This window comes from Pelophylax lessonae, assembly GCF_965119305.1.
Source record: "Pelophylax lessonae genome assembly, chromosome: 9".
In the NCBI taxonomy this organism is placed as follows: domain Eukaryota; kingdom Metazoa; phylum Chordata; class Amphibia; order Anura; family Ranidae; genus Pelophylax; species Pelophylax lessonae.
The window spans coordinates 144,473,560-144,490,876 of NC_138776.1; the positions used below are offsets into that span (position 1 = coordinate 144,473,560).

The 17,317-nt window shown below is 39.3% G+C and overlaps 1 protein-coding gene across 1 annotated transcript in view; it reads right to left on the reverse strand.

Annotated features, from left to right (window-relative positions):
• The window catches only part of PPA1 (inorganic pyrophosphatase 1), a 185,299-nt gene that overhangs the window by 16,646 nt on the left and 151,336 nt on the right, over positions 1-17,317 (reverse strand). The window contains exons 5-8 of the mRNA XM_082267576.1: positions 11,266-11,352; positions 9,920-10,046; positions 5,549-5,676; positions 5,142-5,227 (exon numbers count right to left, since the gene is read on the reverse strand). Coding sequence (XP_082123702.1) covers positions 5,142-5,227; positions 5,549-5,676; positions 9,920-10,046; positions 11,266-11,352 — 428 coding nt within the window. The remainder of the gene's footprint in view (positions 1-5,141; positions 5,228-5,548; positions 5,677-9,919; positions 10,047-11,265; positions 11,353-17,317) is intronic.

Sequence of the window (17,317 nt, forward strand, 5' to 3'; positions counted from 1 at the left end):
CTATTTAAAGCTTTTTATTTAAGTTTCACTACCTAGCCTGCTCCTGCAGATGGCGCCATTACCCAATAGTGATGAGACTTGGAAGTGGCTGCGTCTGTCAGAGGACGTAAGAGAAATATTGTTTTTTTATTTATTTAATTTCAAAAGCGCAAAAAAAAACTAAAAAAAAAAAAAAAACTCAGAGGTGATCAAAAACCCCCAAAAGAAAGCTCTGTTTGTGGGGGAAAAAAAAACAAAAAACCATACATTTTATTTGGGTACAGTGTCGTGACGTATCGCAGAAATGGCCTGGTTGCAGAGGTGAAGTGGTTAACAGAGACACAGATGGCAACAGTAAAGTTCTGACAGTAGTTCAAACCACTCTTCCCAAATCTAAAAAAAAGGATTGCTTCTGGGTATATTTTTTACAAGCAAGTTTTTAAAAGATATATAATTTAATCCCCAATCAACCTGTGACCTTCATTGTAATTCCTTCTATGAAAAATTCACGCAGAACAGAAAGTTGTTCTTTAAAGCGGAAAGCCATGGAACATAAATCTCTGATTTCCAGTTGCGACAGTAGGTGGGGACCCCTGCTTTAAATTATAGCACTGCATTCTATTATGAACCTTTTCAGTCCCATTCATAAAAATGTTTTTGGAGGCAGAAAAATAAATGAATGTGACTTGCTGCAGCAGTTTCTGTGAGGAATGAGTAACAAACCAGGTTGCCATGTGGCCACTGAGAGATATTGGGAAAAGCAAACTTTCATATAAACTAAATTTAGCTTGCAATTAAAAAAAATTCTGCCAGGATAGGAATACGGGGCTGCTATTGCCCACTACTTGCTCTTGAATGTGATTGTGCTAAATCAGTCATGCTCATCCTGAACCAGGACAGGAAAGGGGGTGGGCAGGAGGGGAAACTGCCCCAGGTGGGGAGGGCATGCATTTTGGTATTTTTTACTTTGGGCACTGGATGCCCTTGTCCTGGCACTGTGCTCACCCTTCCTTCAGCAGTTGGAAAATCATTGAGTGAAGATAGGATAAAGTTGACAGCAATGGAACATGCAGCTTTTTAAACGATAACGTAGCACTAGTGGTCACATGTTACTATGGTATACAGAAGTAAAATTACAAGCATTTCATAAGTGTCAGAGGCTTTAAATTGACAATGACATGAAGTTAATGCAAAGAGTGAATATTTGCAATGTTGACTCTTTTTCAAGATCTCTGCAATTTACCCTGGCATGCTGTCAATTACTTCGAGGCCACAGCCTGACTAATAGAAGCCCATTCTTGCATAATCGATGCTTGGAGTTTGTCAGAATTTGTGGGGTTTTTTTGTTCACCCATCTCTTGAGGATTGACCACAATGTCTCAATGGGATTAAGGTCTGGGGAGTTTCCTGGCCATGGACCCAAAATTTTGAGGTTTTGTTTCCCAAGCCACTTAGTTATCACTTTTGCCTGATGGCAAGGTGCTCCATCATGCTGGAAAAGGCATTGTTTGTCACCAAACTGTTCTTGGATGGTTGGGAGAAGTTTCTCTTGGAGGATGTTTTGTACCATTCTTTATTCATGGCTGTTCTTAGGCAAAATTATGAGTGAGCCCACTCCCTTGGCTTCCTGGCTGAAAAGCAACCCCACACATGAATGGTCTCTGGATGCTTTACTGTTGGTATGACACAGGACTGATGGTAGCACTCACCTTTTCTTCTCTGGACAAGATTTTTCCAGATGCCCAAAACAACCGGAAAGGGGATTCATCAGAGAAAATGACTTTACCCAAGTCCTCAGCAGTCCAATCCCTGCATCTTATGCAGATTATCAGTCTGTTCCTGATGTTTTTCCTGGAGAAAAGTGGCTTCTTTGCTGACCTACTTGACACCAGGCCATCCTCTAAAAGTCTTCTCCTCGCTGTGCGTGCAGACACAACTCACACCTGCCTTCTCCCATTCCTGAGCAAGCTCTGCACTGGTGGTGCCAAGATCCCTCAGCTGAATCAACTGAAGGAGATGGTCCTGGCACTGGCTGGACTTTCTTGGGCGCCCTGAAGCCTTCACAAATGCGGTGGAAATGTTTTTTTATGGGATGAAGTTAATTTTCATGGCAAAGAGGGACTTTGCAATTATTGAAATTCATCTGATCACTATTCATAACATTCCGAAGTATATGCAAATTGCCAGCATAAAAACCGAGGCAGCAGAATTTGTGAAAATTAATATTTGTGTAATTCTCACAACTTTTGGCCACGGCTGTATAGATATAAGCCACCCAATACAGACAGGCTTCCTCTACCTCTGTACATAGTAGAATCACCGGAAACAGCCATCAGTAAGATTGACAGTAAAACGGTCCAGATTTTGTATATTGGTAAATCAGTGAGAAGCCATGTCTGTGCACCGCGACTTCACAGGTCGCCCCACCAAGTCGTGTCGCCCCTGTCTGAACGGGGTCTTAAGGGGAAGGGATTTTCTTTTCATTGGTGGCTGCCTGTTAAAATATTTGTGCCCTAATGTAATTATCACATATGCCTGATGAAAGTGTCCTGCAGGGTACCAACATGTTAGGCTATATTGTAGTCTTAAGGTGAAAAACTTTCCCAAAGGTCCAATAGTGCACTGGACAACCTATTTTGTTTATGTTCTATACAATCTCAGTCACTAGTCTTTGCAGAACTGTAAATAACAATTCCGCTATGGTCTGTGATCAGAATATGTTAACCAGTTTGACAGTCAGGTCCTATTCTGTGTCTCAGGAGCACCAGACTCTGCTTGTGCAGACACAAAGCATGCAAACAGAATTTTAAGGGAATTTTTACTTGAATATTTAACAACTCTAAAGATAAAAAGGTAAGTTGCACTATACTTGAAGATAAAACACAGCCACACACCGATGGCATCACCAACAGCTTGGTTTATCGCATGGGTGTCCAACCTGTGGCCCTCCAGCTGTTGCGGAACTACAATTTCATGAGGCCTTGTAAGGCTGACAGTCACAAGCATGACTCCCAAAAGGCAGAGGCATGATGGGACTTGTAGCTCCCCAACAGCTGCAGGGCCACAGGTTGAGCAACCATGGTTTATTACAAGGGTCATCAAACTATGGCCCTCCAGTTGTTCAGGAACTACAATTCCCATCATGCCTAGTCCTGTCTGTGAATGTCAGAGTTTTACAATGCCTCAGGGGATGTGTAGTTCCACTACAGCTGGAGGGCCATAGTTTGAGGATCCCTGTTTTTTTACATAAAAGCTGCTACACCAAATCTTTTCCTCAAGACTGCCCCCTGCATTTCACACATTAATCTATGTGTTACCTAGAAATGTATTAGTGTTGGAAGTCTTTAGGGGTAGATTTGCTGCATCGGCTTAATGAAATAAACCAAGTTATTGGTGACACCATCAGTGTGTGGTCGTTTGCTTTTTTTTCTGTGCTATGCTTGGAGCAATGGAAAGGCTAGAAATCCCTCTAAAAATGGGACTCTGAGGGGCACTACACTAAGAACAAAAATAGTGATAGTAAAAAATTTATTGAGACATAAAAAATATAAAAAGTTACACAATAAAAATCATTGCGGCTATTACACAAATTGGACCATGATTGAACATTTCTTTGTGGGTACACACTAGGTTTCTCCTGCCTCTGACCTAACTATTTCAATCCTTTGCTTGGACCATGAACAGCTCCATCTTGACCAATCACCCCACTCTCGGGACTTAACGGAATGTTCGATTGGGAGTGGACAATCTTTACATATTACGGACTTCTACTGGCTCTGTTTTACTAGCCCTTTAACCACTTCCTCCAAATGGACGAACCTGTACGTCCTTGGGGTTCAGTGGTAATACCGGGATGATTCCTGCACCTACGGGCATCCTCCCAGTATAATTTTTTGCAACCAGTGATTCTCTACAATGTAGAAGTGAATCAAGTGGCAAATTAGCCACTATCACTTCTGCGGGTGGCGGAAGAGGGTCTCACCCCCTCCTGCTGCCGCCTCCTCTCTGGTCCCATCGCAGGGACCCCAAATCTATCCATAAAGAGGACCTTTCACAGCCCTTGCTGTCACAAGGGATGTTGTTCATCCCTTGTGATGGCAATAAAGTTATTACAAAAAAAAGAAAAAAATGTAAATAAAACTAATTTTTAAAAGCGACCCCGTCCCACCGTGCTTACGCGCAAATGAGAACGCATACATTACTCCCGCACGCATATGTACATGCTGATTGCACCACACGTGAGGTATTGTCGCGAACGTAAGAGCGAGAGCAATATTTCTAGCTCCAGACTTCCTGTGCAACTGTAAACACGCAACCTGTAAAGGCGTTTAAAGCGTCGCCTATAGAGAATTTTAAGCACTGCAGTTTGCCGCCATTCCACAGGCATTTTAAAGTGTAACATGTTAGGTATCTATTTACTTGGTGTAACATCATGTTTAACATTATACAAAAAAATTGGGCTAACTAAGCTTTTGTTTTTTTTTTAATTCATGAATGTTTTTTTCCCCCCAAAAACCACTGCGCAAATAGCGTGTAACATAAAAAATTGCAACACACCATTTTATTCTATAGGGTCTCAGCTAAAGAAAAAAAAAAAACATTATATATATATATATATATATATATATATATATATATATTTTTTTTTTGGGGGGGGGGGGGGGGTTTAAGTAATTTTCTAGCTAAAAACAAGTATTTTTACATGTAGGAGCGAAGTGTTAGAATAGGCTTGGGAAGGAGGTGGTTCAAAGAAAGTAAAGTGATTCTTGTACTGTACAGCAAGTTATTCAGAAAAGTAATAAGATGAATACTGAAGCATATGCGACACACATCACAATCCTTTTCTATGCAGCAGGATATTACATTACACCAAAGTTCACTTATTCTATTAGTTTAAAATAAAGGCTAGAAAATAAAATCTCTTATTCGATTTTTTTCTGCTGCTTCAAAGACAGACAGAGGAGCCTCATATTTTAATATTCATGCTTTAAAAGCCTAAAAGGCCAGATGTTTGATTTTGAACGTAATGCAAAAGGAGATTTAAAATAATGCATGCCTGGGGAACAAATATTTTCAAACTGATCCTAATGGCAGTCACTCTGTTCTAGGAATTCTTTGATTATGACAAGTACATGCGCCACGATTGTATTATCAGTACTCACCAGACGATTTCCCCTCCATCTGACTTTTTGGTTACCAGTGCCTTCCAGTGAGCATGGGTACATTTTATCACATCTATTGCAAAATCCTGCATGAAAAAGGCATTCATCATAAGGTGCCATTGAAGGCATTTAAACAGCCAAGTGCATCACTTTACTCCTATCTTTAAGCTATAATTACTTTCCAGAGAATGGAAAGAAGCCATCATTAGATTACAATTATGTTCAATATATACTCTTACAGCACTGACTATTCACTAAGGCTATTATAAATCAAACACTACTTAAACAGAGGACACTGGTTTCATCATTGGCTTGGCAGCCATTTCAGAATGTTATTTCAAGGAATTGCTCACAAATTCCAACAAACGCTTTCATCTGTTCACTGATGTGGCAGGCACACGACTTACCTTATTTTTAAATTCTGCATCAAAAGCAAACTGGTTCTCTGGTTTTCCATCAGGGACTTTGTACCGTCTAAACCAGTCGACTGTGGATTCCAGATAATTGGGTTTCAGTCTTCTGACATCTTCAATATCTACAGGAACACAACAAAGCCTAGTTATTATAGTAACATAATTCTAATAGGTACAGCCATTACATTTGATTCATGCGAATGTATTGATGTTACAGGCTATTATTTAGGGACTCCGGGGGTAGAAATCTAACAGGAAGCGTCTTCCATTCTGTAAAACAGATTTAAAGTGATTCTAATGTAATTGAAGATTCGAATGGTTCGTTTTAAAAAAAATAAATAAATAAACAGGTCATACTTACTTGCTTTGTGCAATGGCTTTGCACACAGCAGCCCCAAACCTCCTCTTTTGGGGTTCACCACCAGCACTCCTGGTTCCTCTTCCCCTCTATGTACCCCCAAAGCAAGAAACTTGCTATGGAGGCACTCCTTCAGGCTCACTCCTGAGCCAGGCTATGCGTGTGTCCATTGACACACAGAGCACGGCTCGCAACACCCTTAGCTCCCTCTTCACAGGATTTCATTGACAGTGACTCCTGCTGCTGTCTCTATGTCCAGTGAGGAGAGAGAGAGAGCAGTGCTGCTGCTCTCGGGCACAGCACTGAATTAAGATCAGAGTCAGGTAAGTATTAAGGGGGGGGTCTGATCGCCAAACATTTTTTACCTTAATGCAGAGAATGTATTAGGGTGAATAACCTTCATCATTTAAATCCTCTTTAATGTTCTTGTTGTCTTAAGAAAAATATTATTTGGAAAGTTTTTTTCTCGAAGCTGAATTAACGCGGTATAATTAACCTCTTGGCGCAGAGAGCGCGCATATATGTGTGTGTAAACCACTTACCATGTTGAGAGCGCGCCCGCTGCATGGTAAATGGCAGGGTTTGGAAGCTTTCTGATCATGTGACTGCTGTAACAGCCAATCACAGCGGTCACATGACTCAAATTCCCATCTCTGCCTCCCAGCTTTTAGAAATCTTAAAGGGCCAGAAGGCGGTCGGCACCAAGGGGTTAAAGGTGAACTCTGGGTGATTATAAAAAGGCAAGTGAATGCACATAGGTATGTATTATTAATCAAATTATTTTTTTATTGCAACCAGAGAAACTGCAAGATGTTGATAAGTCAAATTCAGGTAGTCTCCTACACAGCAACAAGTGGTTGTAAAGGTACAAGTTTTTTTATCTTCATGCATTCTGTGGGTCGCAGCGTGCTGACGTCACCCATGTTGAACCCGGACTGACGGGCGGATTCTTCTAGCCGGCGGCAGCTTTGTTTTATGCTCTTTATTGGAGTTTTTATGTAAGTGTCTCTCCTTTTTTTTAAATAAATTGTTTGACGGTATGCACTATAGAGCCCCTTATGTTTATTTTTCATAATGGCGGTCGCTAATCCGTGTACCTGAGGCGAACAGCTAGTATTGGGTAGTATAATATCTACAGAGGATATCCCGATTTCGATACTGCTGGTGGTCTCTTCAAGCCCTGCCTCTCTATTCATCTTGTTGTTTGATGAGCCTGTCATACTCTGGCTTCTGGTAAGCAGATGCACAGTTGGTGGTGGCACTGAGCACTGGCGTGGGACACCATTTAATTTATTTGGCACTGTTGTCATTTAATTTGGGACCCCTTCTTTTGGACACTATCAAGTCTATTTGGTACTGTTGTCACTTCATTTGGGACCCTTTTTCTTTTTTTGGACACTATTAAGTCCACTTGGCACTACTGTCACTTTACTTTATCTGACTATTTATTCATTTTTCTTCACATTAATAATATTTTCTTCATTGATTCATTTGATAAAATTTTTATATTTAAGTGTGTTTATTTATTTGCACTCTCATGTTAATTGTAGCGCAGCTTATTTGTTACATTCTATGTATGAAGGTAAAAAAAACATTCTGCACCCCCCCCCCCCCCCAGCTCCCCCTAATACTTATAATCCACACAGACTAATACCTTAAGTTTAGCAAAAAATACCAGACTGGCAACAAACAAGCTACACTGAACGTAGGGTGTGTTCCCTTACACACCATAAACCATAGGCATTTAAAATATAACTTTTATTTATTCCTATAGAACGTGGTCTGGACTGTATATATGTACAAAAAGGGAGGGTGGGTTTATTGGTTAGCCAATAGTGTACTGATGATTGAGTGTACACAATGATGAATAATCAAGCCAAAAGAGAAAGATAATGAGAAAAGAGAAGTGAAAACAATTACTCTCTCCTATGGAGTCTCCAGTTGTGCCGGTCTAGACAAGATGGTCTATGAGGATCTCGATAGTCGCACACCACTAATTATGCTTGATCCTCTTACTCATCAAGTCAATCTAAAATCTGTAAGGCTCTATCTCTCTGGCTCATGTCTTACCTAAATGTCTTCTCTTATAGCAAAGCTATCCACTGGAGCTAGTATCTGTATGTTCACTGCTCACAAAGCTTAGTGTCTGTCTGACATTTGAAGCAGCAAATATGACCTGCCTGGTCTGAATCTTAAGGCTAAAAAGCTGTTCAAACCCACCTCATTAGGAATCTCTCTCGTAAGCTCTCTTGTCAAGTTAGTCTCAGAGAATATAGCCTATCAGAATCTGGATAGCTACACACTATTAGATAGGCTGGCTACTCTTGATCACTGCTCAGAAAGCTTAATGACTGTCTGACATTTGAAGCAGCAAATATGACCTGCCTGGTCTGAATCTGAAGGCTAGAAAAGCTGTTCAAATCTGCCTCAAAAGGAATCTCTCTCTCATAAGCTCTATTGTCAAGTTAGTCCCAGAGAATATGGCCTGTCAGAATCTGGATAGCTACACACTATTAAATTGGCCGGGCACTCAAGCCTTCCTAATATCTACTGCTCCAAAAGTAGGATGACTGGCTCACAATTAGACTGACAAATGTTGTCCTGCCTAGTCTAATTCTTTAGGCTAGAAAAGCTGATCAAGCCTGCCACATCCAAAAACTAAATGCTATTAGCACTGGTAAAGCCTGCCAACTCTAAAGAAACACCCTCCCCACAAACCATGCTGTACCCCAATGAATAATATCCCAAACCATAATAATATAAAATATAATATATAATACCAAATCATAATATCCCAAACCATAATAATATAAAATATAATAATATAATATATAATACCAAATCATAATATCCCAAACCAAACCATAATAATCCCAAAAAACTAAAACTCGACATGTTTCGCTTAGTAAATAAGCTTCGTCAGGAGTGAAAAATAAATGCACCAAAGTAAAAGTGTCAAAAGATAAAGAAAGAAAATGAAGGGGACCAAACTATTCCCACATAGTTGGAGTAAAAAAAAAAAAAAAAAACACAACTTATTTCATTAGGGTTAGCAGGCTTTACCAGTGCAAAACAATTGCACAGAGCAGGTAAGTATAACATGTTTGTTATAAAAAACTGGACTTTCATTTAGCTTTAAGAGGGGAAGGAAGGATTTGGAGCCAATCAGGTGTGCTGCATGCAAATGTGCTTACACAAAACATGCTGATACAAGGAGAGAGCCGAGTAAGCAGAGCGATGATCTCATTCTCCTGCTGCTCTTTTACTGTCCAGGCAGCAGACAAATTGGTAAGAGGACACCACTGTATTGCTTCTAACAGAAAAAGGGGTGTCATCTGTCTTATCATGCTGTGTCATGGGACTGTGTACATTTCATAAATTAATGGATGGAAATATAAATTCTATCCTTTGCATTTAGGGGTTTCCCTGAACCTCAATTTTGAACAACAATTTACCATCATAAAATATATAAAAAAAAATAATTATGAAATGAAGTGTAGAGTCTGTTCTCTAACCTGCTTTAAAAAAAAATGGCGAATGCAACTTTGTTGGCTGAGCAGACGTTGTTCCAATGGTTAGTATGCAAAATTCAGTAGTTTCCAACTGGAAAAAATTGCAAGTATCACTATTTTTTTTTTATTCCTTTAAAGATTAAAACTAAGAGTGACATTTTCTTGGCCATCTGATTTTAAGATAAACTAGTTGAAGAGGCTTGGACAGCTCATATGATTATGCAGTGGAGCAGTTCCAGAGAAGTCCAACTGAAGGGACAAAATTTGGTCAAGAATACCTTGGCACCCTATGAAACAGGCTGCCTGGCTCAGTGTCCAGATAAAGAAAAGTATGGGCTGTCCATCTCAGTCTGTCAGTCATGTCATCTCCCTAGATTAGGTACAATGAAAAGAGTGAGAATTGTACAAATTGCCAATACACTGTTGCCTTGAAAGCAAATTGGCAAAAAACGTTCAGCCATAAAAAGACAATACAATTTACCCTTTGCCACCTACCATTGAAATGGGAAGCTTCGGGGTCTTCAATATTAATGGCAATAATTTTCCAATCCGTTTCTCCTTCATCAATCAATGCCAAGGTGCCAAGGACTTTAACCTTGATGACCTCTCCTCTTTCACATACCTTTTAAAAATAGAAATTGTATAAAATGAAGCTTCATTGCAACCAGAAGTTCTTAATCCAGGTTTATGCAGGGATATTTATCAAATCCAGCAGTAAGAGTCATAAATGATCTGATACTGCCTTCAATCTAAAGCTGGTCATAGAGGATACGGTTTTCTTTCCTGCAACCACTGGGGGCCGTCCATGCCAGGAGAACACTCCGTGATAATTGCTAGCAGCTAAAGGCTGCTGGCAATAATTGCATTAAGAATCTGACAGGCTGGTTGTGCCCAAGTTCACCGATTGATCGATCAACTTGGGTAGTACAATCAACTTGCCCATACAGGGTTTAAATCTCAGCCGGTCTCTACAGAACCGGTCGAGATTCAAACCGTCTATAGCTGGGTAAAGGCTTGGGCACTGGGTAAAGGCTTGGGCACAGATTGGGCTGTTTAGCGTTATTATGGGGCTGATTATGAGATGAAAGAAGTAGTTAACTGTCCATTAACTGTCCGTTCAGCAGTAATCCAGTGTTCTAGGAAATGGACAGATGTTTCTTTGCCCACTGCTCTTGGAGAAAAATCTAACCATTCTGGCAATAGTGGCTGTTTTGTGATATATATTCAGCTAATGTAATATGACAGAACATAATAAGAGACTTTAGACATGCAACAGAGGATAGTCAGATGACAGGCTTGCTAGGAGATGGCCAGAGACTGAGGACATGTTAAAGAAGCTGTTGGGAGAGTGGGAACATGCTTATTAAATCACTGCTATTACAGAGCAATAGAAAAACAGACAGTCGGCAGGGGTACTGAGGTCCCAAAGAGACACATGTGGACCCTAAACCACAGGTTGTGCACTGGAGATCTATGGCCAGTTTGACAATAATCTGGGGCATTTCAAATCAATGTATTTTATACATTAGATTCAGTTCTGTTATCTAAAAAAATATATATCCAGATATTCAAGCTGCTCACATAATCTTGGGCAATGTAAGTGATAAAATGCTTAACTTCCATTTGAACATTTACAAAGAACACTAAAATTTTACAACTTGCAGTCAGAACAGATTTTACACAAAAGTCAGAAAGAGAAAACAATAAAAAAAAAAAAAAAAAAAAAAAGAAGAAGAAATCCTGTAGAAAAGAAAATCTCAGCCACAAATGTTTACTTAGGGAGTCATGTTATCAAGAATTCTATATTCAGCACTGTAGCTGACATTTCTATAATTCCATACCTTGCTCCCAATGTCACAAATATCGATTGGGTCATTATCTCCTCCAAAACCTGTATGTTCATCAACATGTGATGGATTTTCCCAGGTCTAAAAATAAGAATAATAAAAATGAGTGTTGGTTATTGTTGGTAAAAAGGACTACTTAAAATTGTCTTGCATTTTCCATCACCTGCAAATAATTGAGTCCAAAATAATAAAAGAAAAAAAAAAAAAGCAGCAAACGTTTTCCAAACATAAAATAAATATGAAATATTGATAAACTGTATGAGAAAGTAGGGATTGACCATAAAATGGCTCAGTTTCATTTAAAGATTGACCAAATATTTTTTTTATGATGTCAGGTGAAAGGGTATCAGTATCTAAAATTATATTTTATTTATTATATATATACATTACTGCACTGAATTCAGAGAACTATTTCCACTCATGTAGGTACCATTATACCATGTATGGAAACCACTGCTTACATATCTTTATCAGTATTTGGCATTTCACCTAATGACATGATTTTTAGACTATATTAGCCATTTATTGATGTTGACTATTCTTTGATTTTTATTTTTGTCCTTTTAATTTAAGGCAAATTTAGCACTTAATTAATCTGACTATCAATGCCATTAATGAAATTCTGTTAAGCTATAGTGGATTTGATCACAGTTATCATTTTATTACAGCTCCAATAGACTTATATATAGGTATTTAGAATATCAAGATCAATATTCATCCTTTTATCTGTAGGGGAATCTGCCCTATGGTGTTGTGTCCCTAATTGAAATGTAGTGTTTTTGCTACTAGGTTGTAGCCAGCCAAAGCATTCATTTAACTTTTTATGGACTCTGCAGGTCTTCCCTAGGCTCAGAGGGGTGATTGCTTCTGCCTGGTCTTCTGAATGAGGTTCCAACATGGGAAGAACAATCACTGTATATTTGACCCAAATTATCCCGTTTTTTTTTTTTTTTTTTTTTTACTTTAATTCTGAGGTATTGTAGAGAAAGATGACAAATATTTTGGTTGGCTTTCCAGAGTGATCACTACCTCCTGGGCTTTTGCCGGGAGAGGATGTGTGCTTTGAATGTCTCTCTACTTGGGCCTTGCCCCAGGATTGGGCACTGGCCAGTGGCCCAAGGACCTAAGCTAATTGCTGGAGTGAATATCTGGAGGTAGGTGGGCTGGAAAAGGATCTTCTTGCTGAAGAGTGTCAGAGAAGCTGGGTAAAAGCTACTGCCTTGACATTGCAAGAAGGATTAATTCCCCATTAAAGCAATCAAGGGCCAGATGTTTTAGGGAAATCCAGTGCAACATTAGAAAGCTAGTGCTCTTACAGGGTCACAGGCCTACCTGGCTGCTCTCCTAGGGTCAGCAGTTAACAAGAGGCTACTCTTAGAGGTCCTACTACTACCACTACTACCTATCCTATTTTGTACTACTTTTTGGTATTCTGCACTCTTAAACCCTCTCTTTCAGAACTGAGTTTAGCAATTAAAGGTAAAAGGTCTAAAGTGAGTGGTGCCCAACATATTTTTCACACCATACACCAAGAATCAGACCCAGAGATTGAAACGTAAGCCCGGCACACTTCTTAGAGGGTCTTTTGGCATCAACCCAAGAGAAGGAGTGCTACATATCCTATTAAAAACAATAAAATTTCCTGGGTACTATAATTAAAAACTCTATAGTGTAATACTACCCACCAACTGAGATATTAGGCAATTTTGTAATGCATCTGCCGGTTTCAAATTTCTTTTGTAGCCCTGATGAAGGGGACTGTCTTAATCCCTAAAATGCATTAGCTGTTTTCTCTCCTGTACTCCAGTTCGTAAATTAAAAGATCATCATTTTGGATCAGTGGATTGGCATTATCATTTAGCTCTTAATTATAATCTCCTTCTCGCTGGCTGTACTGGGGCCAACTGAGAAGAGTCCAGAGTTGGCTAGAGATTTTTTTGACTACAGTTTAAAAAATCAATTTTTAATGAACTTCTCTGACTTGCAATACAAAAAATACCATCAGTTCCAAGTTTTTTGACAACCGGTGACAAACAGCTCCTGCTCCCATTTCCAACCTTTTGCCCCCCTCAAATCTTCTAATATATCTTTCAGCACAAAGATATGTTTGAAGATGTCATGATTGTTGTACACAATAAGGAAAAATGCAAATTTGCTAATTTACACAAACTTTTTTAGCAACATCAGTTTGTTGTACTGGTTGTTCATCAAAGTGATTGTAGTGGCCGAGTTTTATTTGCAAGTCATGTTTCTTCACAAGATTATAAATGATTTTGTAGTACCAAGTAAACCTATGCTTCTGTTTATTTTACTATACTACTTGTTCAGTAATCCCAGAATACAACAATAAGTCTACCAGTGTTATTCATTGATTCATTCAGTGTTCAATGTTGAAATTAATTAGGTGGCTTAGAATATTTTATTACCAGTGCTTGGTATTTATGAAAGCTGCTGTAATGGAAAGAACACAAAGAGGCAGATAATTAATATGGCTTTTCACAAAACAAAGTGTTCCACAGATTTTAAATGAGTATACAAATGAACTGAAACAAACATATTTTTGAGTGAATAAAACAGTATTTTACACTGGGATGCTTAGATATGAATCATCGTTGTGCCTTTTACTGCAATCCTTTTTACATTTTTCTGCAGTTAAGATTTTTACTGCAAAGAAAAGCATTTCAAGCAGAGGTCCCATTGCTATGTGGCTAGCTTACGTCAAAGTACTGCAGCTTAGTACACATTAAAAAATAAAAAGTTATTTGAGTTAAAGACTGTAACCTGTTAAAAAGAATAGCAAATGCACAAAAACATATGCAATGATAATATTTGTGCATTTTTTGCACATCTACACAAAGGAAAATCTCGATATTCAAGCTTTCTCTTAGGAAAGCATTAAGGCTTACTGATGCAGGGCATTAACATACGTTATATTGCACATTAATGTGTTGCGTAAAAGCAATCCATTAATTTGAATAGTGCATACTCAGTTTATGCATGTGGGGAGCGGTTAAAAAAAGGCAGCTTGTTGCAATATACATATTGCATATAGATCCCCAGGATTAAGCTCCAGGGCGGAGCGAAATGCGTTGGGTACGTGGCCTGGAGGTAGAGGTTGTCTCTTTCATTACCACCACATGCATGGATGTGCGGCATTAGGGATTCCTTTTCTCTTCAGCGGTCACAGGAGCTCCACTCTTTTGCTGGCACTCTTGCAGCAGCGGACATATCACATATCACACCATCCACATCGCTCCCAAAATCACAACACGAGCCTGAGCAGCACACTAATCTTTCGTGGGTCACTTGCAATATACATACACAGTGGGGTTGATTTACTAAAACCAGAGTGCGAAATCTGCTTCTGTGTTCATTTATCACTGAAGCATATGACTAGGAACCATAATTTACGTCGAGCGCTGTTTGCTCTTATGCCTGTTTGACCACTCTGTGACAGGAGGGTCAAAAGTTCCGGTAAGAGGCTACGGGTGTCAGTACAGGGTGTAACTCATCTCTCTCACTATTCCCTGGTGATTGGCTGATTGGATCGGGTCCTTTCTTTCTACCTGCAGTTCTACTCCATTAGATTGTTCATGGACTGTATTACTGTGATAGATAGTTTAATATATGTCTGGCGCAGCTCCTAATATACATCTACTACTTTATATGGACTGTGATCTTCCTATTGAGCTAGCAGCCTTGTGTACATATATTTTATATTGTCTTAGTATTTTTCTGTCTTAAGCGCAAATATCATTCCCTTTTTTAACTGAAGCATAGTAAACTGTTTACTATACTTCTGTTTGTAAATGCCTAGGAGCCTCTATGCAAAGACTTCTATTCATTCATCTGCAGTGCAGCGGAGGTTGCAGAAAAAGGGACTGAGGACTCAGAGATTTACTAAAACTGGGGCACTCAGAATCTGGTGCAGCTGTGCATAGTAGCCAATCAGCTTCTAACTTCAGCTTGTTCAATGAAAACTTTGACAATAAAACCTGGAAGCGGATTGGTTTCTATGCAGAGCTGCACCAGATTTTGCACTCTCCGGTTTTAGCAAATCAACCCCAGTGTGTTTTTCCCACATAAGAATATGTGTTAATGTGCACACAAATGCATGTGCAACAGTGTTGAATAGGGCCCTAAAAACTCACAAGAAGACAAAAGTTAATGCAGTTAAAAAAAGATGCATTATTGCAATTAGATATAAAAGGGCCCATAGTGCTTGACCCAAAAGTGTTCTATAAATGCCACATAGCCTACTGCATTTAAAAATCTAGTTATAGAATGTAATATTAATACATACAGCAGGAAAAGTATTGATTTTTACCCAAGTGTACCAATGTTCTTCAGCTTTAGAAAAAAAACTGACTAGCCAAAGAGTTACTCTGTCTAACACTGACTTGATCATCATATCAGGACTAGAGATGATAGTGTATGAATTGGACAGAACATGTCAAGTAGGTCATAACTGGAGCCAGTTTTGTAGCTGTGCTTTGAGCGTTTATTGATTTCACTTTACATGAACTGTCAGTTTTGCTTTTAATTATAAGAGGCAAATGGTAGGTTTGACAGGAGTCATGAGAGAGAGGTTATTCATTATGCATGAAAAAAGATGACAACTGTCACCTAAAGGCTGTAAAGGCTTATAGACCTCTTAGCTCCTCAATAATGAACTGCGAAGAACACTTGCTTTGGAAATGTGTTGAAGCAGCTGCATTTATTCCATATTTAGAAAGCCCAGTGTACATCCTCTAGGCATATCTTCTACATACAGCCGTGGCCAAAAGTTTTGAGAATGACACAAATATTACATTTTCACAAAGTCTGCTGCTTCAGTGTTTTTAGATCCTTTTGTCAGATGTTACTATGGTATACTGAAGTACAATTACAAGAATTTTATAGGTGTCAAAGGCTTTTATTGACAATTACATTTAGTTTATGCCCAGTCAGTATTTTTAAGACCTCTGCAATTCACCCTGGCATGCGGTCGATCAACTTCTGGGCCACATTCCTGACAGATGGCAGCCCATTCTTCCATAATCAATGCTTGGAGTTTGTCAGCATTTGTGGGGTTTTTTTTTGGTTCACCCAATCACTGTATATGATGTTTTCCCTGGAGAGAAGTGGCTTCTTTGTTGCCCTTCTTGACACCAGACTATCCTCCAAAGTAGATTACCTCAATCTATCCTTGAGGTAGATTGACCTCAAGTTATCGGATTAAGATTAAGGTCTGGGGAGTTTCCTGGCCATGGATCCAACATTTCGAAATTTTGTTCACCAAGACACTTAGTTATCACTTTTGCCTTATGGCAAGGTGCTTTATCATGCTGGAAAAGGCATTTTTTGTCACCAAACTGTTCTTGGAAGGCTGCTCTTGGAGGATGTTTTGAACCATTCTTTATTCATGGCTGTGTTCTTAGGCAAAATTGTGAGTGAGCCCACTCCATTGGTTCCCTGGCTGAAAAGCAACCCCACATGAATAGTTTCAGGATGCTTTAGTGTTGGTATGACACAGGACTGATGGTAGCATTCACCTTTTCGTCGCTGGACAAGGTTTTTTTCCCGATGCGCTAAACAATCAGAGAGGGGAATCATCAGAGAAAATGAGTTTACCACAGTCCTCAGCAGTCCAATCACTGTATATGATGTTTTCCCTGGAGAGAAGTGGCTTCTTTGTTGCCCTTCTTGACACCAGACTATCCTCCAAAAGTCTTTGTCTCACTGTGCGTGCACTCACACCTGCCTGCTGCCATTACTGAGCAAGCTCTGCACTGGTGGTGCCCCAATCCCACACTTGAATCAACTGTAGAAGACAGTCCTGGCACTTGCTGGACTTTATTGGCGCCCTGAAGCCTTCCTCACAAATGCATTGGAAATGGGTTTTATTTTATGAAGTTCATTTTCATGGCAGAGGGACTTTGCAATTAACTGCAATTCATCTGATCACTCTTCATAACATTCTGGAGTATATGCAAATTGCCATCACAAAAATGTAGGCAGTAGACTTTGTGAAAAGGAAAATTTGCGTCATTGGCCACAGCTGTTC